General features: G+C 42.3%; 1 protein-coding gene across 1 annotated transcript; it reads left to right on the forward strand.

Annotated features, from left to right (window-relative positions):
- Positions 1-884: 884 nt before the first annotated feature.
- Positions 885-10,748, forward strand: CHMP4B (charged multivesicular body protein 4B). Its single transcript, XM_035123760.3, has 5 exons — positions 885-1,444; positions 7,475-7,652; positions 8,259-8,373; positions 8,708-8,834; positions 9,936-10,748. The coding sequence occupies exons 1-5, from the start codon at positions 1,255-1,257 to the stop codon at positions 10,001-10,003; spliced, it is 678 nt and encodes a 225-aa protein (XP_034979651.2). The 5' UTR covers positions 885-1,254; the 3' UTR covers positions 10,004-10,748.
- Positions 10,749-22,347: the final 11,599 nt, after the last annotated feature.

A 22,347-nucleotide genomic window follows, 5' to 3' on the forward strand; every position in this document is an offset into this window, starting at 1 on the left:
AAAACAAATGTACTGTATTTGAAAAAGCTTCATGCCTGAGCCAGAGTCACCTAGCATTTCAAGTACAACCTTTAACAACGATGTTTTATTTCTGCTGCTATTATCATTTACTGTATTACTTTTCAATACAGTGTATCCTCCAAAGAGCTGAGAGTTGCATTTTAGTCCCACAACAATCCCATGAAGTAGGTTAGGCAAGAGAAACTGACTTGCTCAAGGTCACTTAATATCGGCCCACATCCAAACCCACCATTCAAGCAAGTCACTATTAGCGGCTCATCTTATCCAATCATTACCGTACCTCAAGTTTGGAGGTGAAACAGTGTTAACATTTCTGGACAGAAAGGCAGAATACAAACTTTTCCTTTACAGTATATGTAAAAAAGGTTCAACCTGTGGGCTCAGGGGCGGCTCAAGATATCAGCTGCCTGAGGCAAAGGACGAGATGGCACCTTTCCCCAAGCCCACAAACTGGTGGTTGAATTTTACTCCAATACTGGTGAACTGGACGGTATCTTCCCCAGCACATGGTTCTCATAACTCTGGATCTCCCCTCCCTGCACCTCAGCACCTGCATCTGCCTCACTCTCCATCATGGTAGGGCGCGCCCTGTATGGGACACCTCCAAATGCTTTGGCGGAGGACAACTGAGCAGGGTGTGTGTGTTAAAAACAAAAACAAAAAAACACTCAGGCTCGTGCGAGCGCTCCTCGCGCGTCGCCAAGTGACGTCACCCCCTCAGAGAACGAGAGGAAACCCTCTGAGCGAAAAAAAAAACTACGGCACCCGGCAGCCCTTGCGTGTTATTTGCATCCTCACGGCCTGTTGAGTAGCGAGGGCTGGGGAAGAAGGGTGTGGGCGGAGCCGCCGTTGCCGTGGCGCCCGGAGTGACGTGAGAGAGAGATCTCGGGCGGTCCTGCCGGGAGGCCGTGAGTCAGTCAAGGGGCAGCCGAGGCTGACGTGCCGGGGGCTTTGCGTGTGTGGCATCTGTGTGTCGGTCAGGGAGTGGTCACCGTGAGGGCTCGGGCCTGTGAGAGGCCGTACAGCCGCCGCTGCTGATAGAGGGGCCTCTCCGGTCGGGAGGAAGGCGGAGGTGGCGTCTCTTTTCTGGCGTTTTGCCTCAGCAGCTCCGGGAGCTGCCGGCGGTCTTCGGCCGGCCCCGCTTCCCTCCCTTACGGTTTATCCTATCGTAACCGGGAGGTCGCGGGGTCCCGCCGTTTGTCCGCTGCCCCTTTCTCCGCCTGCGGCCCAGCCATGTCGGGGCTGCTGGGCAAGCTGTTCGGGACGGGCGGGAAGGGCGGCGGCAAGGGGCCTTCCCCCCAAGAGGCCATCCAGCGGCTTCGCGACACGGAGGAGATGCTGAGCAAGAAGCAGGAGTTCCTGGAGAAGAAGATCGAGCAGGAGCTGGGGGCGGCCCGCAAACACGGCACCAAGAACAAGCGCGGTGAGCGGTCGCGGGTGGGCGGGAGCCGGGAGGAGGAAGAGGTAGCTTCTTTCCTCGGGTGGGACTTCTTTTAAAAGTTTCCTTTATTTACATGTATGCTGGTTTCCCACCCCCAAGTGAACTGCGCCCAAAGCGCCTCCTACTAATAACCACTAGCGGAGTTGCTGTCAAAATACGTAACATCTTCGGGGAAGGGGAAGCAACTTTACAGAACACATAAATTGCATTCAAGTAAAGCAAAATGAGATAGATAGATAGATAGATAGATATAAATCCGTAAATAAAAGACTTTCAGTATTATAGTTACTCCGTTTGATAATTAGAAAGCAGAGCACAAAATCAAAGCTTGCAGACCTAAATAAATAAAGCTGACCAACGTGGCTAGTGTTGGACATACTCCAAGGGGCCACAGTAGCCTAAAATCTACCTGTGGCAAGGGGGGTGTAGAGACAGTGAGGGGAGATGGTGCTTGGACCTTTCTAACGGAAAGGATGGTGCTGGGGTCTGTTAGAGCAAAGTAAAAACACAGCCTAATAAGTGGGAAGAGAGCTTGCTTCACAATGCTGTGTATGTTTTACTCAGAGATAAGACACCTTGCAATCTGTAGATTTTTACTTTCACTTAAATGTGCCTAAGATTGCGGTTTTAGTGACATTTTCCCTTAAAAGCCTCCAGGGTAATGCTCAGCCTACTAAGAACACAACATGCAGCAACTATCAATGAAATGACACACAAGACAGGAGCAAAACACATTTCCATTATTGGGGTGGCCTGCTTGGTCTCACCAGATCATTGTTATAAGGCTACAGCTCCATAATTAAAAGTACCCAGCCCAGAGCTCTTCCTCCATTCCTATTTTTGTAGGCCTCTTGTGAGTTTGGCATGCAGATAAGTTTGGCAGGCTTTTCTCTACACTGCTTTAAGCACAAAAGAGACTTCACATGTTGAGGGGGGGAAGTAAAGGGGGCTGTTGTGGTGAACTTCACTGGAGGTGTACAGGTTTATTCAGTGTAGTGAAATAAATGGCAGCTGGTGTTCACAATGGGAACATTATTGTAATATATCTGAAAAATATGGTGTGCTTTATGTTTCCATGTGCCCATCTCCTATAGCAGGCATGTCCAACAGGTTGATCGCGGGGTGGCCCTGGTTGATCCTGGTTGATCTTTGGACAACATTGCTCCACCCTCCAATGTAGATCACTGCCAGTTTTTTTATACTGTGAGTAGATCAGTGTCTTGGGAGTTGGGTGTGCCTGTCCTACAGTACAGTGCCTGTCCTTCATTTTTCTCAGGCCATTAGTAGCATTTGCATCTTGAACTCTCCTGGTTTGGGGCCTATATACACAGAAAAGTGTAAGGTAGCAGATGCCTTGTTTCTATAGTTTGGACTTTGGTTTTAATTCTTGACGCCAGAAATTTGCTGTACATCTATCCTGGTCTTACTCTTTCCCCATCCCTCTTTGAGTTTTGCTCTTCAAGTTCTGCTGTAGCACTCAGATCTTGGGTTAGTTTGAGTGGGATTCTGTGAGGGAGTACCTTAGGGTTAGCCTCTAGATACAGCATCTTTTCTATGTCCCTGCTCAGTTTTGGGTTGCTTCCTTGGGCCTGCATCCAGGCCTGTGCAGGGAGGCAGTTGGGTACACTTGCCCCAGGCCTCAGGGGACTAAGCTGGCTGGGGGGGGGGGTGGCGGCGCTAGGGGCCTGCCAGACTTATGCTGTTATGTCAAGAACAGGACCTCCCTCAGGCCTCAGACAAGCTCTGCATGGGCCTGGCTGCATCCATTTGAAGCCTAGACCTAGGTAGGAACCTGCACTTTGTGCAGAATGATCTGTAATCTTTAAACTAGCACCAACATTGTATTTCCTCATTGAGGCTTCCTAGTCTAAGCTAATCTCTTGTCAGGGTCAGTATTCCTTTTTTCTTAGTTGAACCTGAGGCACATTGAAAAGATATTAAACAAGAGGCTGTTTCTCTTATCACATTTATGAAGCTGCAGTATATGTTCCATGTTATGTTGCTCAGGACTATTTTTCTTTAATTGACACTGTCTCATTCTTATCATGGTTTTACTATTTAGTGTGCTGTGCATTGTTATGGTATTTAGAAGCAACAGGGTCTCCTTACAGTAATACTTTAACTTTTTATCTCCACAACAGATTATGTTTCCGTGTATACAATTTATGTACATTCTTTACCATTTATTTCTGTTGTTCACACTGTTTACATTGTCAGCTTTTATAATCATGACTAGTAAAAAATGCCCAAATGAAGGAAGAAAGCAATAGGCTTCTTTAATTCATCATCTGGCTAGCTGGAAAAGCTTAGTTTGTTGATCTGGCAAATGCTTCATTTTATCAATGGTAAATTAGATTGGTTGTATAGAATGCTGCACTTTATGCTGTAATGCAATTTATTGACAGTTGATGTGGTGTTGTGGTAAAGAGATGGAGCTACAAATCAAGATGTCCCCTGTTTTACTGTTCATTAGATAGCTATAGAATGATGCTGGTCTGCTTTGCAGGATGTTTGTAAAGATCACAACAAAATAATTTCTGAATAGCAATATTTCATTAAAGTACCACTCTAGCCAGTGTGGGAGAAGATACTTGCTCCTTGCTTAACTCTGACTTTAGTTCATATTACCTTGAGACTAGACTGAGGGCCAGCTTGGGCATGTTGAAGGTCTGAGATCAGAATCTCTTGTATGCTTGTAAACCTCAAAACAGCTATGGGGAAGTAACACTAGGTAAGGTGTTTAAAACGAGCAAGCAAGCAAGCAAACATCTCATGCTATTTCCCTGATCGAAATCATTCCCTAAGCTCCAGGAGGAAAATGTCAGGTACAGATGTACATTTCAGTAATGTCTTGTCATTCTTCTTAAAATTAAAGTGTTACTGCATCCATTCATGCTGATTAGCGTGCATAGAATTAGAGAAAAATTCCTATGGTTGTCCCCCAAACTCACCAGTTTCAGCAGAAATCATGGTGTGTGTATGTACAATGCTACATTGTGTGTTGCAAGTGCCTACCATTATGAAAGTTGAGCAGTAGAGCTCCACTATACTGTATCTGCTAATAGTCAAAAAGACATTTGCAGTGAGGTCAAGGAGGTTAAAATTTGAAAAACCTATTCCCTGATGTATACATCTCTCAAACTCTCGATGAGTAAGGACTTTCCCTTCATGTGAAGAAAGCTGCAGCAGATTGAGCAGACGAGACCAATAGTGTGTCCAACAGTCAAGATGGCAGTTGCTGCACGTGCTGTAGAGGAAAGTGGGCAGATGGGGCTCATCAACCTGGGAATGTAGCCCATCTAAGAGAAGGAAAACTCTGATCCTAAACCTCCACTGCCTTGTGGGACATCTTCGGAGAAGAAAAGGCTAAGAAGCAAACCCTACACAAGTCCGGAGTGGAGTCCCTAAGGTGGCGGGATGGCACCTTGTACACCTCCTTTCGGTCGGCTACTCCTGCAGCCAAGTTGATGCCAAATGTATTGCTCTGCTTTTCTTTGGACCACATCAGCAAGGCAGAGAGGAGGATCTTGTCATCTGGGCAGCCCAGGACCTCCATACATATGGCCCAGGCTTGTTCCCTGGGGAGGTCACTTCGGTGCTCGGTTTGACTTCACCTCCAGAGGTGCAGTCCATTGTTTCTTGAGACAGATGGATGCCAGCAACAACTCTATAACGAAGATTCTTAAAATACTATAAAGATGCATTTTTAGAGAGGATGATACAAAAAACATAGGCTGAAATGTGACTGTAAGCTGATCTTCCTTTATGGTCACCAGTTGATTATAAACCTTGGTACAAGTGCATTTAAAACGACATTTCAGTCCTTTGCACAGGAATGACAATAGCAAGAAAGAATCTGTTGAGCAGCAACGTAGCACATTTGAAACCTATTTACATCCCATCAAAATGAATGGAATTGTACTAAAGTTGTCAACATCCCAATTTCCACTGCAGATTGCTGTTTATGTTGAGTTTAATCTTAAGAGTTCCACAAGAATCTGCATGCAGTTCTTAATGAGCGAAGTTTAGTGCTTCTGATGATGTGAGTTAGTGATTCAAGTTTATTGAGTGCTAAAAGGATTTTTTTTTTTTTGCTATAAAGGAGAATTGGTATTCCTTAATATGCAAGTCTCTTTTAAGAGGCGTAATAGATTAGGGCCCTCTCTGATGTAACATACAGTGTAAATAATGGAGCATAACTTCATATGACTGGGATGTTGAGGCTTCTGTTTTCCCTGCTTACTGAAATGTTCAGATTCATAATATTGCGAAGAAGATGCTAAATTTTATTATCATCTCTTCATAAGTTATCATTTTACCTTGGATAGATAATGCTCTGGTAATAAATACAATTAATTTTTAGCTCAGTTGGAATTTATAACAGGAACAATTTTGCTATACATGCTTTGGGAATGACTTGTAAAAAAATTCAGTGCCTGAAAACTTCATTGTAACAGAACACTATAGTTATTCTCACAATTACCTAATTCAGATGGTCAAAATTACTTACTGCCATCTGACACTTAAATGCCCAGAAACCACACTCTGCCCAGGCGGTATATGAACAGATCTATTTCAGTGTTGGCCTGCGTCATATGTTAATTTAACTTCTTGTTGCTGAAAATAGGTAAAGTTACATAGGGTTAGGCAACAAACTGGACTGCTATTTGTAGAATAGCATCATAGGATTCTTTGAAAAGATGGTTTTTAGAAGATAATGTAACTCATCTTGGCAGAAACAGTGCAGTAGCTCTACCTTAACACTTGACCTACAGTTTGAATGTTTTACAGTGGAAAGCAGCTCAAATTCTAGCAGTCACAGAGGGCAGCCAAATGAGGGAAACTTCTAAATGTTGGCTTTGTTTACTTCTTGAAAAGGTTTTACAAACTGCAGATGGCTGGAGCTGTATTCCTGCTCAGTATAATTCCTGTTTAAGGTTTTAAATGATAAATTCATTTAATTAGGAACTTTCAGTGGGCAGTGGACAATGGTAACTGTTGCATCTTAATTTTAATGGCATAATGAAATTTCCTTTGCTATAGATTTTCCAGTTCTTCACTATGATAACATGTTAGAGTGAACTAAAAAATATACACCTACCGTATGCAGATGATTTCCTCCTTTTTATATATAAGATTTTATTAAAGGTTTTACACAATACAATACAAGAAACTAATCTAAATAAAAACAAAAACAGAGAAAGAAAGAGAAAACACAGTCATATGCCTTGCTTGATTACTTGAACATGCTTATCTCCTTTCATAGCAACCTCTGAAAAAGTGCAGGAACGTAGGGGGGTGGTGTGAAATTTCCAATGCTGACAAAAAAAATTGAAGTGCCCCCGCCAAGCTGAGTTTTAATTGACACCAAGAAATGGGAGATCCTCATTGCCTCACTTTTTCCTTGCGGAGGAGGTGCCCTAGGGGTTGTTCTCCTGCAGCTACTTATGCCTGCCCTGTACCAAATGTCCTTGCTTACTCAGAGTGTTCTGACTTGATAGGAGCCTCTTCTCTTTCCTGCCCCAAAGTATCTTCGATGGTGGTCATATAAAGTATTTCCATTTCTTACATAGTGACTAAGACAAAACATCCAGATTTTATGCATTTCTTGTGTTCATTTTACTTGACACTCTTGTGTAATTTGAATAATTCTTTGAGCCTTCTCTCATTACCTGCTAGTCTACCATACTAGAAAGATTGAATGAAGGTTTATTTGTCAACAAGCCTGTCATGCCTTGTGTGCTAAGCATCTAAGCTTCTAATACTTGACTGTTGGCTGTAGATCCTGCAGTTTGATACTGAGTAGACAAACAACTCAGCAACAAAATTGATTTGCTTAGAGAAAGACACCTATTGGTAACAAAAGTTAATTAAACTGGGAACACAAAAGATGCGAGAGGCATAATTGGTAGCATAAATTTTAAGTGGTTTTGTGTTCTGAACATCATGCTTGTAGAAACGGTTTTAGATGCACATTGTAAGTCAATCATCATTTGTCTTGTTTTTGTCCAGCTGCACTTCAAGCCCTAAAACGAAAGAAGAGGTATGAGAAGCAGCTTGCACAAATAGATGGCACATTATCAACAATTGAATTCCAGAGGGAAGCCCTGGAAAATGCCAACACCAACACTGAAGTGCTCAAGAATATGGGATTTGCTGCCAAAGCAATGAAAGCTGCTCATGACAACATGTAAGATGCTCTTTCTCATTGGTTCATTGAATGGCCAACTTTTCATTGAGTGCAGTGCAAAAGGACACATTCACTCTTTGCCCACGTCCCTTCTTTTTTGGATAGTTCTGGACAGTTACTATAAACCAGTCTGCACACACTAACTCAAATTCTACATTGTGCAGCGGGACTTGTTTCTATAAAAGTATGCGCAGACGTGGTATAAGCTTTCAAGTAAATGATCATGCTAAGTATCTTTACGTGTAGACATGCTTTATCTGTAAGCAACATATAGTTTGAAAAGCATGTGGCTTTCATGGTTAAAGTCTTTGGATTATGCTTCCAGATTATGCAACTGAATAGATGCAAACAAGTTATAATTATTAGAGCAACCAGTTATTACTGTTACAATTTTTATTTAAATTACCGTGGTCTGAATTCTTGCTCAGGAAATAATGATTTCAAAGGAAGAAGGGTGTTTTAAATCAACGTTATTGTTTTCTTGATGATTTGAATCTATTTGCCCTGGTGGTTAGCTGAATATTTTCTTAAAGCTATTGAGACTTGTAATGATCTCCAAGACCCAACAGGTGAATGGTTCAAATAACTTAAATCCTTTTCCTACAGGGATATTGACAAAGTAGATGAGCTAATGCAAGACATTGCAGAACAGCAGGAGTTAGCAGAAGAAATTTCAACAGCTATCTCCAAGCCTGTGGGAATCGGTGAAGAATTTGATGAGGTAAGTACCAAACAGTTTAAGAAAAGTATGACTTTGTACACATACAAACTTTAGGATTTCAAAACACAGTTACCTCTTGTAACTCAAAATATTATGTAAGGAGAACAAACTCATGAATTTTCCATCTTAAAGAACAACAGAAATGTGAGTTTAGTGCTCTGGCTTTTAGTAACAACAGAATAATTTGGATATGTAAATATTTCGAGACACCTAGAATGCCCAATTGTGTTGAGTTGGACATGAAGGTTTCTTACAATTATGTTACAAAATTGGCAACAGTGATTTCTGGTGCTAGCACCTGTAACCGCAGTTCGTCTCTCTCCTTCAATAATAGGATGAACTGATGGCTGAACTAGAGGAACTCGAACAGGAAGAATTGGATAAAAACTTGCTGGAGATTAGTGGTCCTGAAACAGTTCCACTTCCCAATGTGCCCTCAATATCTATACCTTCAAAACCAGGTGAGTGCCTTGCAATTGCTAAAGACGGGAGCATCTTATGACAAGTGCAGTTGTCAAAAAAGCATTGTAATATGCCATTCTTGTGATTTTATTTCTCAACTACTGTGCAAAATTTACACACACTAATCTGTTTCACAGAAGGAAAGCCAGTTAAGTTCCCTAGTTATCTTTATCTACTGATCTAAAGTCATGGTTCTCAAAGATGGGGGAGGGGGGCTTCCTCAGGATCTATCTCTGACACCTTAGACCCCATAAGAAGTTTTCTTATTGCCTAATCCAACTAATCAATGGTTTCCAGGATGGAATACTTCATTTACTTTTATTCCCCCAGATGAGAACAATTGTCTCTCAAAGAAAAGGAACTTGGGTGACAAAATTCTTCCCCCATACCTTTAGTTTGAGAATCACTGTTTTGGGTATGAGAATAAATGGATGTGGTTCTGGTTAAAATCCCTTGCCCATAGTGCAAGGAGCTTTTTAAACATTCCCTCCATGTTTCCATATAACCTGGCGTACCACCCCAAGGAAGCAAGCACCACTTTAAAACGCTGCCTGCCATTTGGCTACCGAGCCATATTTAAGGAGCTTCTATTGACATAATCCCTAGAGAACTCGGGCTTGGATACCTGAAAGTATCCCTTTTAGGCTCCCATCTAGGCCTGTCCATTTCTTGAGATCATTGGAAGAGGCTGTCTCTGGTTGTGCCACTGTCACAGATGTACATTATGCAGAAATCTGGGAGAGAGTCTTTGGTGGCACCCGCCTTGTAGAGCTTCCTCTTTTTTGAAAAAAGGCAGGCAACTCTTGAATTTTCAGAACATGCTTAGTACTTGTTCACTCAGGTATTTGTTGGCTGGCTGCTAAAATAATTGCTGTGTGTGTGTGTGAGACGGACATAATTTTGTTGTGATTTTAAATATTTGATGATGTTAATTTTTATTTTATTTTGTTTTTTGTATTATGTTTACATGCCAGGAACTGCTCTTGTATTGGCCAGATGAAGAATGGATGTATAAATACCTAAAATAAAATAAATACATTGAGCAACTGCATACAATCACAACACAGTGCTTAATCTTGTGGTGTTGTGTCTTTTTCTAGCTAAGAAGAAAGAAGAAGAAGAGGATGATGACATGAAAGAGCTAGAAGCCTGGGCTGAAAACATATAACTACACCAGCTTCCCAGCTGGAGAAACAATTGAGACTCTGCTCACCTGTTGCTACAGGTGCATGTATGGGTGGGAGACATCATTAAGCGCAGCGCCTTTGTTTCTTTAATCCCATAGCTGTGGGAATTGCATTCTGCATAGCATGGTCTGAGCAAGGGAAACAAAGTTTCCAAAGAAAGTTGCCTGCAGTTTAGGGTGTTGACTTACTTTAAATAATAAACCTTACTGGCAAAATTCCAACATTCAGCTTCTGGACTACGCTAATGCCACTGCTGGATCACCACCTTTCAGAATTCTGACCCTGCTGAATCTGACTCTGGGATACGAAGCCTGTAACTTAAATTGATGGAAACGCTTTTAAAAGTCTTGTAAAGTACGGTATTTCAAAAGGAAAAGTCATAAGCCGTTATTGGCTTATTATGCTTAGATGTACAAATGCATCACTTAGGCTTTTAGTTCTTTAAAGTCTCTATTTATATCCATTGGTGGCATTGACGCTCTTCTCTCCGCATTACACTCACTTGGTCGCTGTTCCCAGTTGGATTTGGTGAGGTGGATTTGGAATGTTGAAGTAATTCTATGATGGAAGTAGGTGAAATTGACACTAGCTGTACATTTTTCTACATAGCACCTGGAATGTTGATTGCTATCTGTGATGTCCAATTCCCATTCAGACACAAACATACATTTATTTTAAATAAGGATCTATGGTTTGCACTGTATTAAATACCTTGATTGATTTTCATACCTGCCTGATGTCTTCACTATGCATGTATGTAACAGAAACTTGGAGAACCTTGTTGGGATTCCCCCCACCCCATGTTGTACATCGGTATTCTCTGGTACTTCGGTCTTCCTTCGAAGCAGAAGTGTAGATTCCCAAGTAATGCCATATGTGCCTATTTGGTTCTTGAGTTGAATATTCGGAATAGTATATGCTACAAATACTAATACATTCTCCCCTCCCCCCAAATGAACAGAATTTGAATAGTGCTAAGCAGTGCCTGTTTTTGAAAGCTTACTGCTGTGTCAGCCCATCTGATGTTGAATCCATTTGCCACATGGTGTTCATTAATTTGCTACAAACAACAACTCAGTGCCAGAGCCAGAAGCATTGCCTTGGTTAATAATAGAAGGGCCTTTGCTCTTCATTCTGCACAAGTACATCATATGTTTTTCAGCATTCAACCTTTCAGCATTCTATATGGAACTCTGCCGCCAATTATTTGTATAAAAGGAAGAAAACAGACAACCGCTACTGAAAATACATGACATCCCACAGTAACTATCTTAGTATTTCGTGTTGGACGGGCTTAGTCCAAATGCTGGCTGAGGCAGCTGTCTTGGCAGTTTCTCTGCTCCATAATATGGTAGAAAACTCATTTGAAAATTTCCCTGGGGTATGGCTGAAGATACACATTATGGTTGCTGTTGTTTTCAGCATACCCTTGTTTCCTATTAATGGTGTCCTTGTGTTTCCTATATCCATGGATGTTCTGCTCCTCAGGATTGTGTGCCCATTTGCTTAAGAACGGTAAATTATGCATTTGTAATTATGTTCTCATGCATTCCCCTGCCCCCATGCACCATAGGGGATGTGCAAAAAAACAAAAGTCAAGGGCTGATCTCCAATGCTAGTTATGATCACAGTAGCCCCATTAAAATGAATGGACTTCAAAGTCCATTGATTTTAATTAGTCTACTCTCAGTATGATTTAATGTGAAATATATGCCTTCCATGTAGTTCTGAAGTAGCTGCAATTTTGTCTGGTCATCTTGAACCCCTGTTACGTGGCTTCCTGTGGAAATTGCCTAATTTTGTCTCTTTCAAAGATGGCTGGAATACAGTGATACGCTACGTTGCCAGTCCCTTTTGTAGATTTGTACTTGCAGTAATCCCCACTCTGTTATTAAAGCTGATCATCCTATTGAAGACCGTGATTGCAAGGGTTTAGAAAATTAGCCAGAGTGCCTAAATGAGATTCTTCTGAACCAGAGAGCTGTAATAAGTCTAATCAATATAATGAATATGTTAAACCCCTTATTTCTGCTTCCGTGGACTAAGTCCCAGAGTCACATCTGTATATGGCTTTCACAGTTCTTCTACCCTTCCTTTTCCCCCTTTTCCCGCTTAAACTATTGTATTCACCTAGAATTTTCTCTTTAATTACAAATAATACAAAATTAATTTAATAAATTATGAGGAAGAGTACAATCAAAGACTGGGAGGGCTTCTCCAATTAAGTATTGTTTACAAGCTCCCTTCATATGTTATCTTGCAGACAATTCATTACAGTCCAACCTCTGTTCCCGAATGGCTCCATTTTGGAACATTTCGGCTTCCGAATGCCGAAAACCCAGAAGTAAATGCTCTGGTTTTCGAACTTTTTTTGGAAGCCGAATGTCCAACGCGGCTTCCGCTTGAGTGCAGGAAGCTCTTGCAGCCAATCGGAAGCCGCGCCTCAGTTGTCAAATGTTTTGGAAGCCGAATGGGCTTCTGGAATGGATTACATTCGACAACCAAGGTTTGACTGTAGAAGGGCAACCATTATGATTATATTCCTCATCCGAGTACATGATATGAACAATTTTTTAGAATTTATAACTTTATTGATTTTTCTGAGAAACATCAGTACAAACAGAAATGGGACAATGTACTAAATTATCCCATGTCCTCTTCTCCCTGGATTACCAATGTAAGACAGTTTAATAAAATCAACTTCACATTTCTAGAATGTAGATCTCTATAACATCAGTGACTTTGTACTTCTCAAATATAGATCCATCCTGTTAACAGCTTCATCTAGAGTTGTACGAAACAAATCATACAGTTTAGGTGCATGTAGTCTAGTCTTAAGGGATGTGTTATATATCTTTAGCAATTCCAACCCTTTGATCTTTGTTGCTGGAAGGTGTTAGACTATGGCAGGCATACTTGTCTGCTGTCAGAGAGGCTCTGTTCTTGCCAGCTATGGAAAGCATGGTGCATGGAGCACTACTGCTGCAGAGTTTTCACCCGTGTGCCAACCTACAGCTCCATAGCAAGGCTTTATGGGGGCAAGGGCAAATTACAGCTGACAAGGAATATGCTGTATCCTAAGCTACTCCATTCCCCTGAGATGGGCCTAATTTGGGTGCCTCAGCTTTGCCAGCATCGAATTGGCACAGCAAAATATAGAGAGCACGTTGTTGTTGTTTAGTCGTTTAGTCATGTCCGACTCTTCGTGACCCCATGGACCATAGCACGCCAGGCACTCGTGTTGCACTGCCTCCCGCAGTTTGGTCAAACTCATGTTTGTAGCTTCGAGAACACTGTCCAACCATCTTGTCCTCTGTCGTCCCCTTCTCCTAGTGCCCTCAATCTTTCCCAACATCAGGGTCTTTTCCAGGGAGTCTTCTCATGAGGTGGCCAAAGTATTGGAGCCTCAGCTTCAGGATCTGTCCTTCCAGTGAGCACTCAGGGCTGATTGATAGAGAGAGCACACCCTGGCAATACGTGTGTTATGCCCTAGCAGGCCTTTGGGTGTGGTGATCAATCTGCTGGTCCTATTGGGGGTTAGTATTGCTCAGTTGCTCACTGGAAGGACAGGTCCTGAAGCTGAGGCTCCAATACTTTGGCCACCTCATGAGAAGAGAAGAATCCTTGGAAAAGACCTTGATGTTGGGAAAGATGGAGGGCACTAGGAGAAGGGGACGACAGAGGACGAGATGGTTGGACAGTGTTCTCGAAGCTACGAACACGAGTTTGACCAAACTGCGGGAGGCAGTGGAAGACAGGAGTGCCTGGCGTGCTATGGTCCATGGGGTCATGAAGAGTCAGACACGACTAAACGACTAAACAACAACATTGCTCAGTTACTTGCATTCGTAGTCCCCCCCCCCGGGGGGTCTCTTACATCCTCAGCAAAGCAACAGATGAATCACATGGTATACAGGTCCGCGATATTAATACAATACAATGCTTAAAATACTGTAGTAAAATAAAAATGGAAGACTACCACAACCTATCAGTGTATATTTAGATGTGAGTCTCACACAGAAGGGTATAGAAGCAGAATCGGCACACACACAGAGAGAGAAGAACACGTTGATTCTTAATATCTCCCCCAATATTTTATAATAACTCAAGGACTGTGTCTCCACATATGAACTGATGCGGACCCCCAGACCATCATCTGGGGCCCTTCTTCACGTGTATCCTCCATGAGACATGCGAGAAGGGGCCTTTTAACAACAACAACAACAACAACAACAACAACAACAACAACAACAATAAAACAACCTTTGTTGTCACTACACTACCTGTGTGCAATGAAATTAAACAAGCCCCCCCTCCCATACACTCAGTCTTGTTCGCATTCTGTGTGCTTGTCGGAAGTCAATTGCACCACTTTTTTTTTTTTACATTTGGCCCAACTGCCCACTGTTCTTTAACCTGTTGGTGCAGCTGACTACCTATACTTCTGTATCTCCTGCCTGAAGGTAGGAGATTAAAGAGGTGCTGCCCGGGGTGTGAGTCGTCCCTGAGAATTTTCCTCGCTCTCCTGAGGCAGTGGTCTCCTGCGATGTCATCTAGCAAACTCAGGGGACAGCCCATGATATCGTGTGCTGTATTCACCACCCTCTGTAGGGACTTCCCGCCCGTGGCTGTCAAACCAGCGTACCATACTGTAATACAGTATGAAAGGACACTTTCTATTGTGGACCGGTAGAAGGATATAATCCGTTTTTGTTTGACATCGTTCTTACGCAAGACCCTGAGGAAATGGAGTCTCTGTTGGGCCTTCCTAACCACCTGGGTTGTATTGATTTTCCAAGTGAGGTCTTCCTAGAAATTTAAAGGAAGAGATATACAACAGGGCTAGTTCCCCTCTCTTCCTCCGAAAGTCCAACACCATCTCCTTTGTCTTACTGATATTTAGGTGCAAGTTGTTCTCTAGGCACCATGTCAAGACTTTTTGAACCTCCCTATACGCTGATTCATCTCCACCTGTAATTAGACCCATTATGGTGGCATCATCTGCAAACTTAATAATTACAGTACAGTGGATGGATCGGATGAAATACAGTCATATGTATACAACGAGTACAGGTAGGGACTCGGCACACATCCCTGTGGGGTGCCAGTGCTGAGCTTCAGAGAGGTAGATGTAACAGGCCCAATCCTCACTATTTGTGTGAGATCCCTCAGAAAGTCTTTAATCCAATCACAGATGGTAGAAGAAAGGTCCAGGTCCACCAGCTTTTTAATAAGAATGTCCGGAAGGATGGTATTAAAAGCCAAGCTATAATCAATACACAGCATTCTGACATAATTCCCAGGTCTCTCCAGATGACTTGCTGCAAGGTGATAAGCTGTGGCTATGGCATCATCTGTTGACCTATTTCTCCTATAAGCAAACTGATGTTCCTCAAAATCCAGTGGAAAACATGTCCTAAGGTATTGAAGAACCCAATCAAAGCATTTCATCATACAGATGTTAATGCAATGGGTCTGTAGTCATTTAGGCAATTAATTGCTGTTTTCTTTGGGACTTTTCTGCGGTGGCTCCCTGTTTGTAGAATGATCTCCCCAGGAAAGCTTGCCTGGTGCCTTTGTTATATATCTTTAGGCGCCAGGCAAAAACATTCCTCTTCTCCCAATCTATGGCTTTTTAAAATGTGTGGGTGGATATGGTTTTTGTTACTTTGTTATGTATTTTTGTGTTTTATATTGTGATCCTTGGATGAAGGCAGTATAGAAATTTAATTAATAATAATAATTGGACACTCACAAAATCATTCTCCCAAACATGATCTCTGTTTACAATGGCTTTGTCAGGAAAGTAGTATTCTTGGTTTGATGCTCATATTTGAGAGTCTCCTTCCTTACTCTGAAATTTGATGGCTGTTCAAAATAGATCATATAGTTGTGGCACTGTATGCTCTTCAAGCATTTTTTTTCTCTGCCTCTCCACTTTTCTGAGTCATTCATCTTACTTACCAGAGCTGGTTGGTAATTGGGAATTTTAGCCTTCAGAGTAGTCACTGATGTTTATTTGTTGATGGTTTGTGTAATGCTTAAGCTTTAAGATTTCACATGAGATATGCAGTGGGATGATCCATGTATGTATTTCAGCCTTGGCCAGTCACAAATTGATGGAATACTTAACTGAGCCACAGAAATGAAATTCCAGTATTTGAACACTGGGTGGCAACCTTACACCATTCCATGTAAAATATGTACTTCCTTAGGAAATCAGATGAATTTTGAAAGCTTATATTATTATTTTCTTTTTATATTCCTGTAGTTCCTCAGTATAGGTAGTTTAGGGGAAGCAGCTATACATGGCTAGTCAGGTTATTTGCTGTTGTATATTAATCTAGCTTGGAGGGACGCGGCGGGTGGCGCTGTGGTCTAAACCGCTGAGCCTAGGGCTTGCCAATCAGAAGGTCGGTGGTTCGAATCCCTGCGACGGGGTGAGCTCCCATTGTTCGGTCCCAGCTCCTGTCCACCTAGCAGTTCGAAAGCATGTCAAAGTGCAAGTAGATAAATAGGGACCACTCCGGCAGGAAGGCAAATGGTGTTTCCGTGTGCTGCTCTGGTTCACCAGAAGCGGCTTAGTCATGCTGGCCACATGACCCGGAAGCTGTCTGCGGACAAACGCCGGCTCCCTTGGCAACCCCAGAGTCGTCTGTGACTGGACCTAATGGTCAGAGGTACCTTTACCTATTAATCTAGCTTAAGTGGAGTACTTTTTTAATCAAGGAATATAGGTACTGTAAAAGTAAAGGACCCCTGGATGGTTAAGTCCAGTCAAAGGCGACTATGGGGTATGGTGCTCATCTCTGCTTTCAGGCCAAGGAAGCCGGTGTTTGTCCACAGACAGCTTTCTGGGTCATGTGGCCAGCATGACTAAACCGCTTCTGGCACAACGGAACAGCATGACAGAAACCAGAGCACATGGAAACGCTCTGGCATATAACGTCTGACTAGAGGCATGTGTAATTTATAGATCTGTTGAATCCTCTGCCTGCCATGATCTGCACTGCACTGTGAGCTAGTACCAATGAGCAACCAACCCACATGATCTGTGCTATTAATATGTTCTTGTGTCCTATGCAATAAATAGTGTTTGTTCCGGTTTTTGAACGATTTTCAGGAGCCGAACATGCTACTTGGCTTCTGTTTTGAGTTTCCCTATTGTATTGAGGCTTCCGCTTTCAGTTTTCGGTTGTCGAACATTTTGGAAGTCGAACGGTCTTCCTTAATGGATTACATTCGGATTACTTCCTTATTTGACAACCAAGGTTTGACTGTACTGTACTGTACTGTACTGTACTGTACTGTACTGTACTGTACTGTACTGGTCTGTTCTGGATGGAGTTGCCCTTCTCTTGAAGGAGCAGGGTCATAGCTTGGGAATGCTCTTGAAGCTTCAGTGACACTCCTTGTCTGTGCCCAGCTACAGCTGATTCATAAACTATTGTCCTTCTATGACTGGGATAGCTTAGCTATGATACTATGTACTATCATGTTTAGGCTGTAACACTCCTTGCTTTCCTCTGCAAATAGCAGCTTCACAAATTTTGTCCTTTACTGATTACAGGTAGGTAGCCGTGTTAGTCTGATGTAGTCAAAACAAAAAATGAAAAAAAATTCCTTCCAGTAGTACCTTAGAGACCAACTAAGTATCTGAAGAAGTGTGCATGCACACGAAAGCTCATACCAATGACAAACTTAGTTGGTCTCTAAGGTGCTACTGGAAGGATTTTTTTGTGTGTGCCCTTTACTGAGTTAGACTACAGGTCCATCTAGCTTACTATTGTCCCTGGTGATGGCTTTCCAGAGTTTCAGTTGGTTCAGCCATACCTGGATATGCTGAGGATTGAACCCAGGACTGTCTGATAGCAAAGCATTTGGTCTATCAATGAGCACTGAGGCTACTCCTCAAAGTCATACACCTCGCTTGATTACTTGAAGCTTTTTGTATGAACTGACTCCAGTGAAAAGCATTATGTTTAGAAGGATATGAGAAGATCTGGCTTAACAGTGAAATATTTTCAAACTGCTGCATTAGTGTTATACGTATGACCTTCATCATTCACACATGCAAGCTGGTGCTCTGCTCCTTAAATCATAAACATGCATGGGTTGAGCCACCCCTCCATTTTTGGCCCAGACACCAGTATCCAACAGACTGTTATCCTCCTCCATGTTAGATTTCTTGCTCATCAACTCCCACTGAAGCTGGTTTATTTAATGGATTTTGGTAAAGGTAAAGGGACCCCTGACCATTAGGTCCAGTCGTGACCAACTCTTGGGTTGCGGCGCTCATCTCGCGTTATTGGCCGAGGGAGCCGGCGTACAGCTTCCAGGTCATGTGGCCAGCATGACAAAGCCGCTTCTGGTACAGCCTACTAAAATAGGATCTGCCCCTGTTGGGAGGTTTCAGAGGTCGGCATGATACAAATGTAGTAACTCGCATCCTTGCTGCAGTACCAAAATGAGAATATGGTAAGCCCACGCCTAAAGCCAAAATTGTGTATAGTCAAAACACAATGGGTGCAATGTTGGGCATGTCTTTTTCCCCCTTTCCACTCCCCTCTTTCATTTTTGTTGCCTTGTATGTAAAGCAGAATGTGCACGAGTTGAATGTGTGTAGGTTGTGGGCTTACTATAATGACAAGCACATGTGCAGGATTGAGAAACCACCTGTAGATGCCACTCGTGTCCTGGCTGTACCGTATATCAGCATCCTTCGCTTTAGCAGTGGGATTCTGTCTGTACATTCCCAGCAGTACAGGGTAGCATTGTGTTATTGCAAGAATCAGGTAATTATAGGAACACTGATGTGAAAGCAAGGCTTCTGTCAGCAGAAAGCTCATCCCTACAATATTGTAGCCTTTGGGGGGTATGTTTCCTCTTTTAACAGTAAATAGAGTGCTGTTGAAAAGCAATTAACTTAGACTTTAATGGCACAAAATTCTCATTGACTGCAGTGGAATTTGGTCCCCATAAGCATTTTGACAGACAAGACAGGTGCAGAAGGGGTTTTAGATTCATTCACACAACCTCTCCATGTGAAATCTTAATAAAAATAAAAAAAACCACCAGACTGGATTGTGCATAGCATATGGCGGCAAGCAGGAGGCTTGCTCACACATTATGTTGAACACACAGACAACCTTGCACGCGCAAGTGTTTGTGGGAAAGAATGTAGACTTGTTGATTTGTACAACTCAGTCACTGTGCACACCGACTATGCACTTGTTGGATGACATGTGAATAATTGTAGGACTGTACAGCTCAACTTTCTGTGTGCACAGATTGTACACTTCTTGAATGAACTGCGTACACAAATAAGGATTTGTCATGCAGCTGTGCAAGTTACATGAGGGAGAGTTGTAGTGGTCTCTTAGGCTGAATTAATGTGAACTCACGGTGAACAATTCAGAATAATCTCTCTTGGACAACAGGGTGATAAAAGGAGGACAAAAGGAGGACATAATCAGTGTCCACATCTGGCAATGAGTGGAAATGGAGAAGGGAAAGCCATGAGTGAAGCAGATAAAGACAAATGAATGTCAGCTCCGACAGTAATTCCCGTTTCCCTTTGGCTCATTCAGATTTCAGATTTGGTGATTAGCATTCCCTCCCCTCGCTGAACTCATTTTGCCCAATGGTTATTTATAGATGATAAGTCCTGGACATGGAGTTGTGTCACTTACTTTGCAGGCAATGCCTGGAGATGCTGAATAGCACCTCCTTTTGCAGGCTGCTTTCCGGTGGCCAACCTTTGGTGCTAACCGGTCTTTGCTTTTGTGCTGTAAGCTGCATGTGGAATTACAACTGACTTTCCACAGTCTTTGGGGGGGGGGGGAGAGAGAGCACTTATTTTGGAAGGGTCAGTAAGATGTTAGATTACAACCAAGCCGGGATTCAGAAGCTGTGGACTAGCTGACCGTTGGGGTCCCTCTCAACTGTTCATTTCTATGATTCTATTGCTACGAGTGACTGCAGCATCTTAAATCCCATTTTGCCATGTAACACATCCATACTGAAGCCGCTATATATGCCACCCATAGCACATTACAGCTCAACCGGGGTGGCGGCGGTGCAGAAGCAAAAGAGAGCAGGGCTGCTGCACCTTTAGAAGTTGTGCAGAAGAGGGCATTTCTGCAGGTACACCTCACATTAAGGCAGGGAAGGGCTGTAGCTTAGTGGTAAGACATATCCTTTGCATCAAAAGGCCACAGGTTCAATTCCCGGTGTCTCCAGGTACAATTGTGAACATCCACCCTGCTATTTTCTTTGCACATTTCTTCATGGGTAGCTGAGTGTCAGTGCACCTAAGTATGTCATTTCAGCAGCATAGCTATTTTAAATTTTGCATATAAAATAACTCTTTTAAGTGGTGTAGGGCATTTAAAAAAAAGTGGAAAAGCATTTTAGTACAAATTAAAAAATTGCTTCCAGAACCCCACACCTCTAAAATTGTACTGAAATGAAGAGGCATTCGGCTGCACTGCCTGAAACATCACTGTGCATGTCGAAACCATGCCTCTTCAAGAAGGCAGTAGTGCTCAGGCGATCTTTGCCTGTGGATAATCCTTTCCGTACCCCAAACCCATTCAGAAGTCTCAAGAATATGGAAGAACCACAGGGGAAACACAGGCCAGCAGTAATTGGAGGATGATGTTATGCAGATGCCCTCAAAAAGTGAGTAAACAAAGAGTGCTAATCCCAGAGTAAATACCCAGTGTGTGAGCTCAGCCACCCTCACACTTTCATCTGGGTGGAATCCTATTAGTGGTACCGACTTGGAACGTTGCAGCATCTTTTTTTGGCATGAGCCCATTCACTGAGGAGAGCTCCTGGCAATGTTTGCAACTGTAAAATATTTTCAATGTCTCTTCTAAAGCACATTAAATTTTCATAAATTGGAGGCTAATGTTTTAAACATGTCTCATTACAGGAGAGAAATTTGCCAGTCATCTCTGTTAATTAAAACCATTTTTCCCCTTCTCTCAAATTCAGAAAAGAGAGAAAAGCTTAAAGCAATGATGGGAAAGGCAAAGAGGGGTGCTAACCTGCCCCACTAGGAAACATTTTCAGCCAGTAGCAATTATTTCCAGTTTCTGGGACCAAGGTTTTGCAAAGCTTTTTTTATCCAGTTTATCCATCTCGCCTTTTGACTAATCACCAGGGCAGCAGAGAGAATCTTGCTGCATTGGGTGAAGTTGAGATTTGTTTTGTTTGACCTCCCACTTAACTTCAATGGGACTTCTTTCAGATCTGCATATGAATTAACCCCTTATAATTATATGTATTTTACAAACATAGGCTCCACACTATCTACTTTCCCCTTCCTAGGTGGCTTACAATAGATAGATAGATAGATAGATAGATAGATAGATAGATAGATAGATAGATAGATAGATGATAGATAGATAGCACTTTCAAGATACAAGATGCTGAGTGAAACTGCAGCAAAAACAATGCCATAAAACAAAGCATCAACTCTTCCAATCTGCATGCGTGTCTATAAACATATGAGCTTGTGTTTTGCCTGCGTGCTCATGGGACTATTTTGGGGAAATTGCTGGAAGTGATTATGTGCCTCAGGTGATATTGCAACGGATGTGGAAGTGATTATGTGCCTCAGGTGATATTGCAATGGATATGATCACTGGTTTAGAAACACCAGTATTGCCTTGCTTATTGGGGGAAATTGGCAAGAACCAACGAATACCAATCTTAACAAATCTACAATGTTTATTTACACAAAATGGCAAATGGGGAGTAAATGGCCTTGCGGCTTGAAGCACCAACAAAGAAGGATAGCAAGATGGTTGGTTGTTACGCATTACACAGTATACCCAAACTCACATGGAACACAGTGGGTGTTATTCAGTCAATTTTTACTCAAAGCAAACCTATTATTATTATTATTATTATTATTATTATTATTATTATTATTATTATAAACAACAACAACAACAACAACTATACCCCACCCATCTGGCTGGGTTTCTCCAGCCACTCAAGGCAGCTTACAGCACATATAAAAAAAATGTAAAACATCAGACATTGAAAATTTCCCAATACAGGGCTGCCTTCAGATGTCTAAAAGTCAGACAGTTGTTGATTTAGGTTGTTTAATGTAGGTTCATTCATTTCAGTGGGTCAGCTCTAAGAAAAGCTTACTTGAATGCCTCCCAATTCCCATCCCAGACAGATGGTCCAGAACAATAACATTGTCAATGGTACTGAAAGCTCCTGAGAGGTTGAGGGTGAGCAAACAGGATTATACTCTCCCCATATAAGTGATCCAACAAGGGCAACCAAGATAGGTTCATTC

This window comes from Zootoca vivipara, chromosome 7, assembly GCF_965207765.1.
Source record: "Zootoca vivipara chromosome 7, rZooViv2.hap1.1, whole genome shotgun sequence".
Lineage (NCBI taxonomy): Eukaryota > Metazoa > Chordata > Lepidosauria > Squamata > Lacertidae > Zootoca > Zootoca vivipara.

Excerpts from the sequence above, each read along its gene's own strand:
- CHMP4B (XM_035123760.3), top strand. The coding sequence starts at position 1,255 with ATGTCGGGGCTGCTGGGCAAGCTGTTCGGGACGGGCGGGAAGGGCGGC. Across the intron at positions 7,653-8,258 it reads AAAGCTGCTCATGACAACAT|GGATATTGACAAAGTAGATG; the intron begins GTAAGATGCTCT and ends CTTTTCCTACAG. Across the intron at positions 8,374-8,707 it reads TCGGTGAAGAATTTGATGAG|GATGAACTGATGGCTGAACT; the intron begins GTAAGTACCAAA and ends CTTCAATAATAG.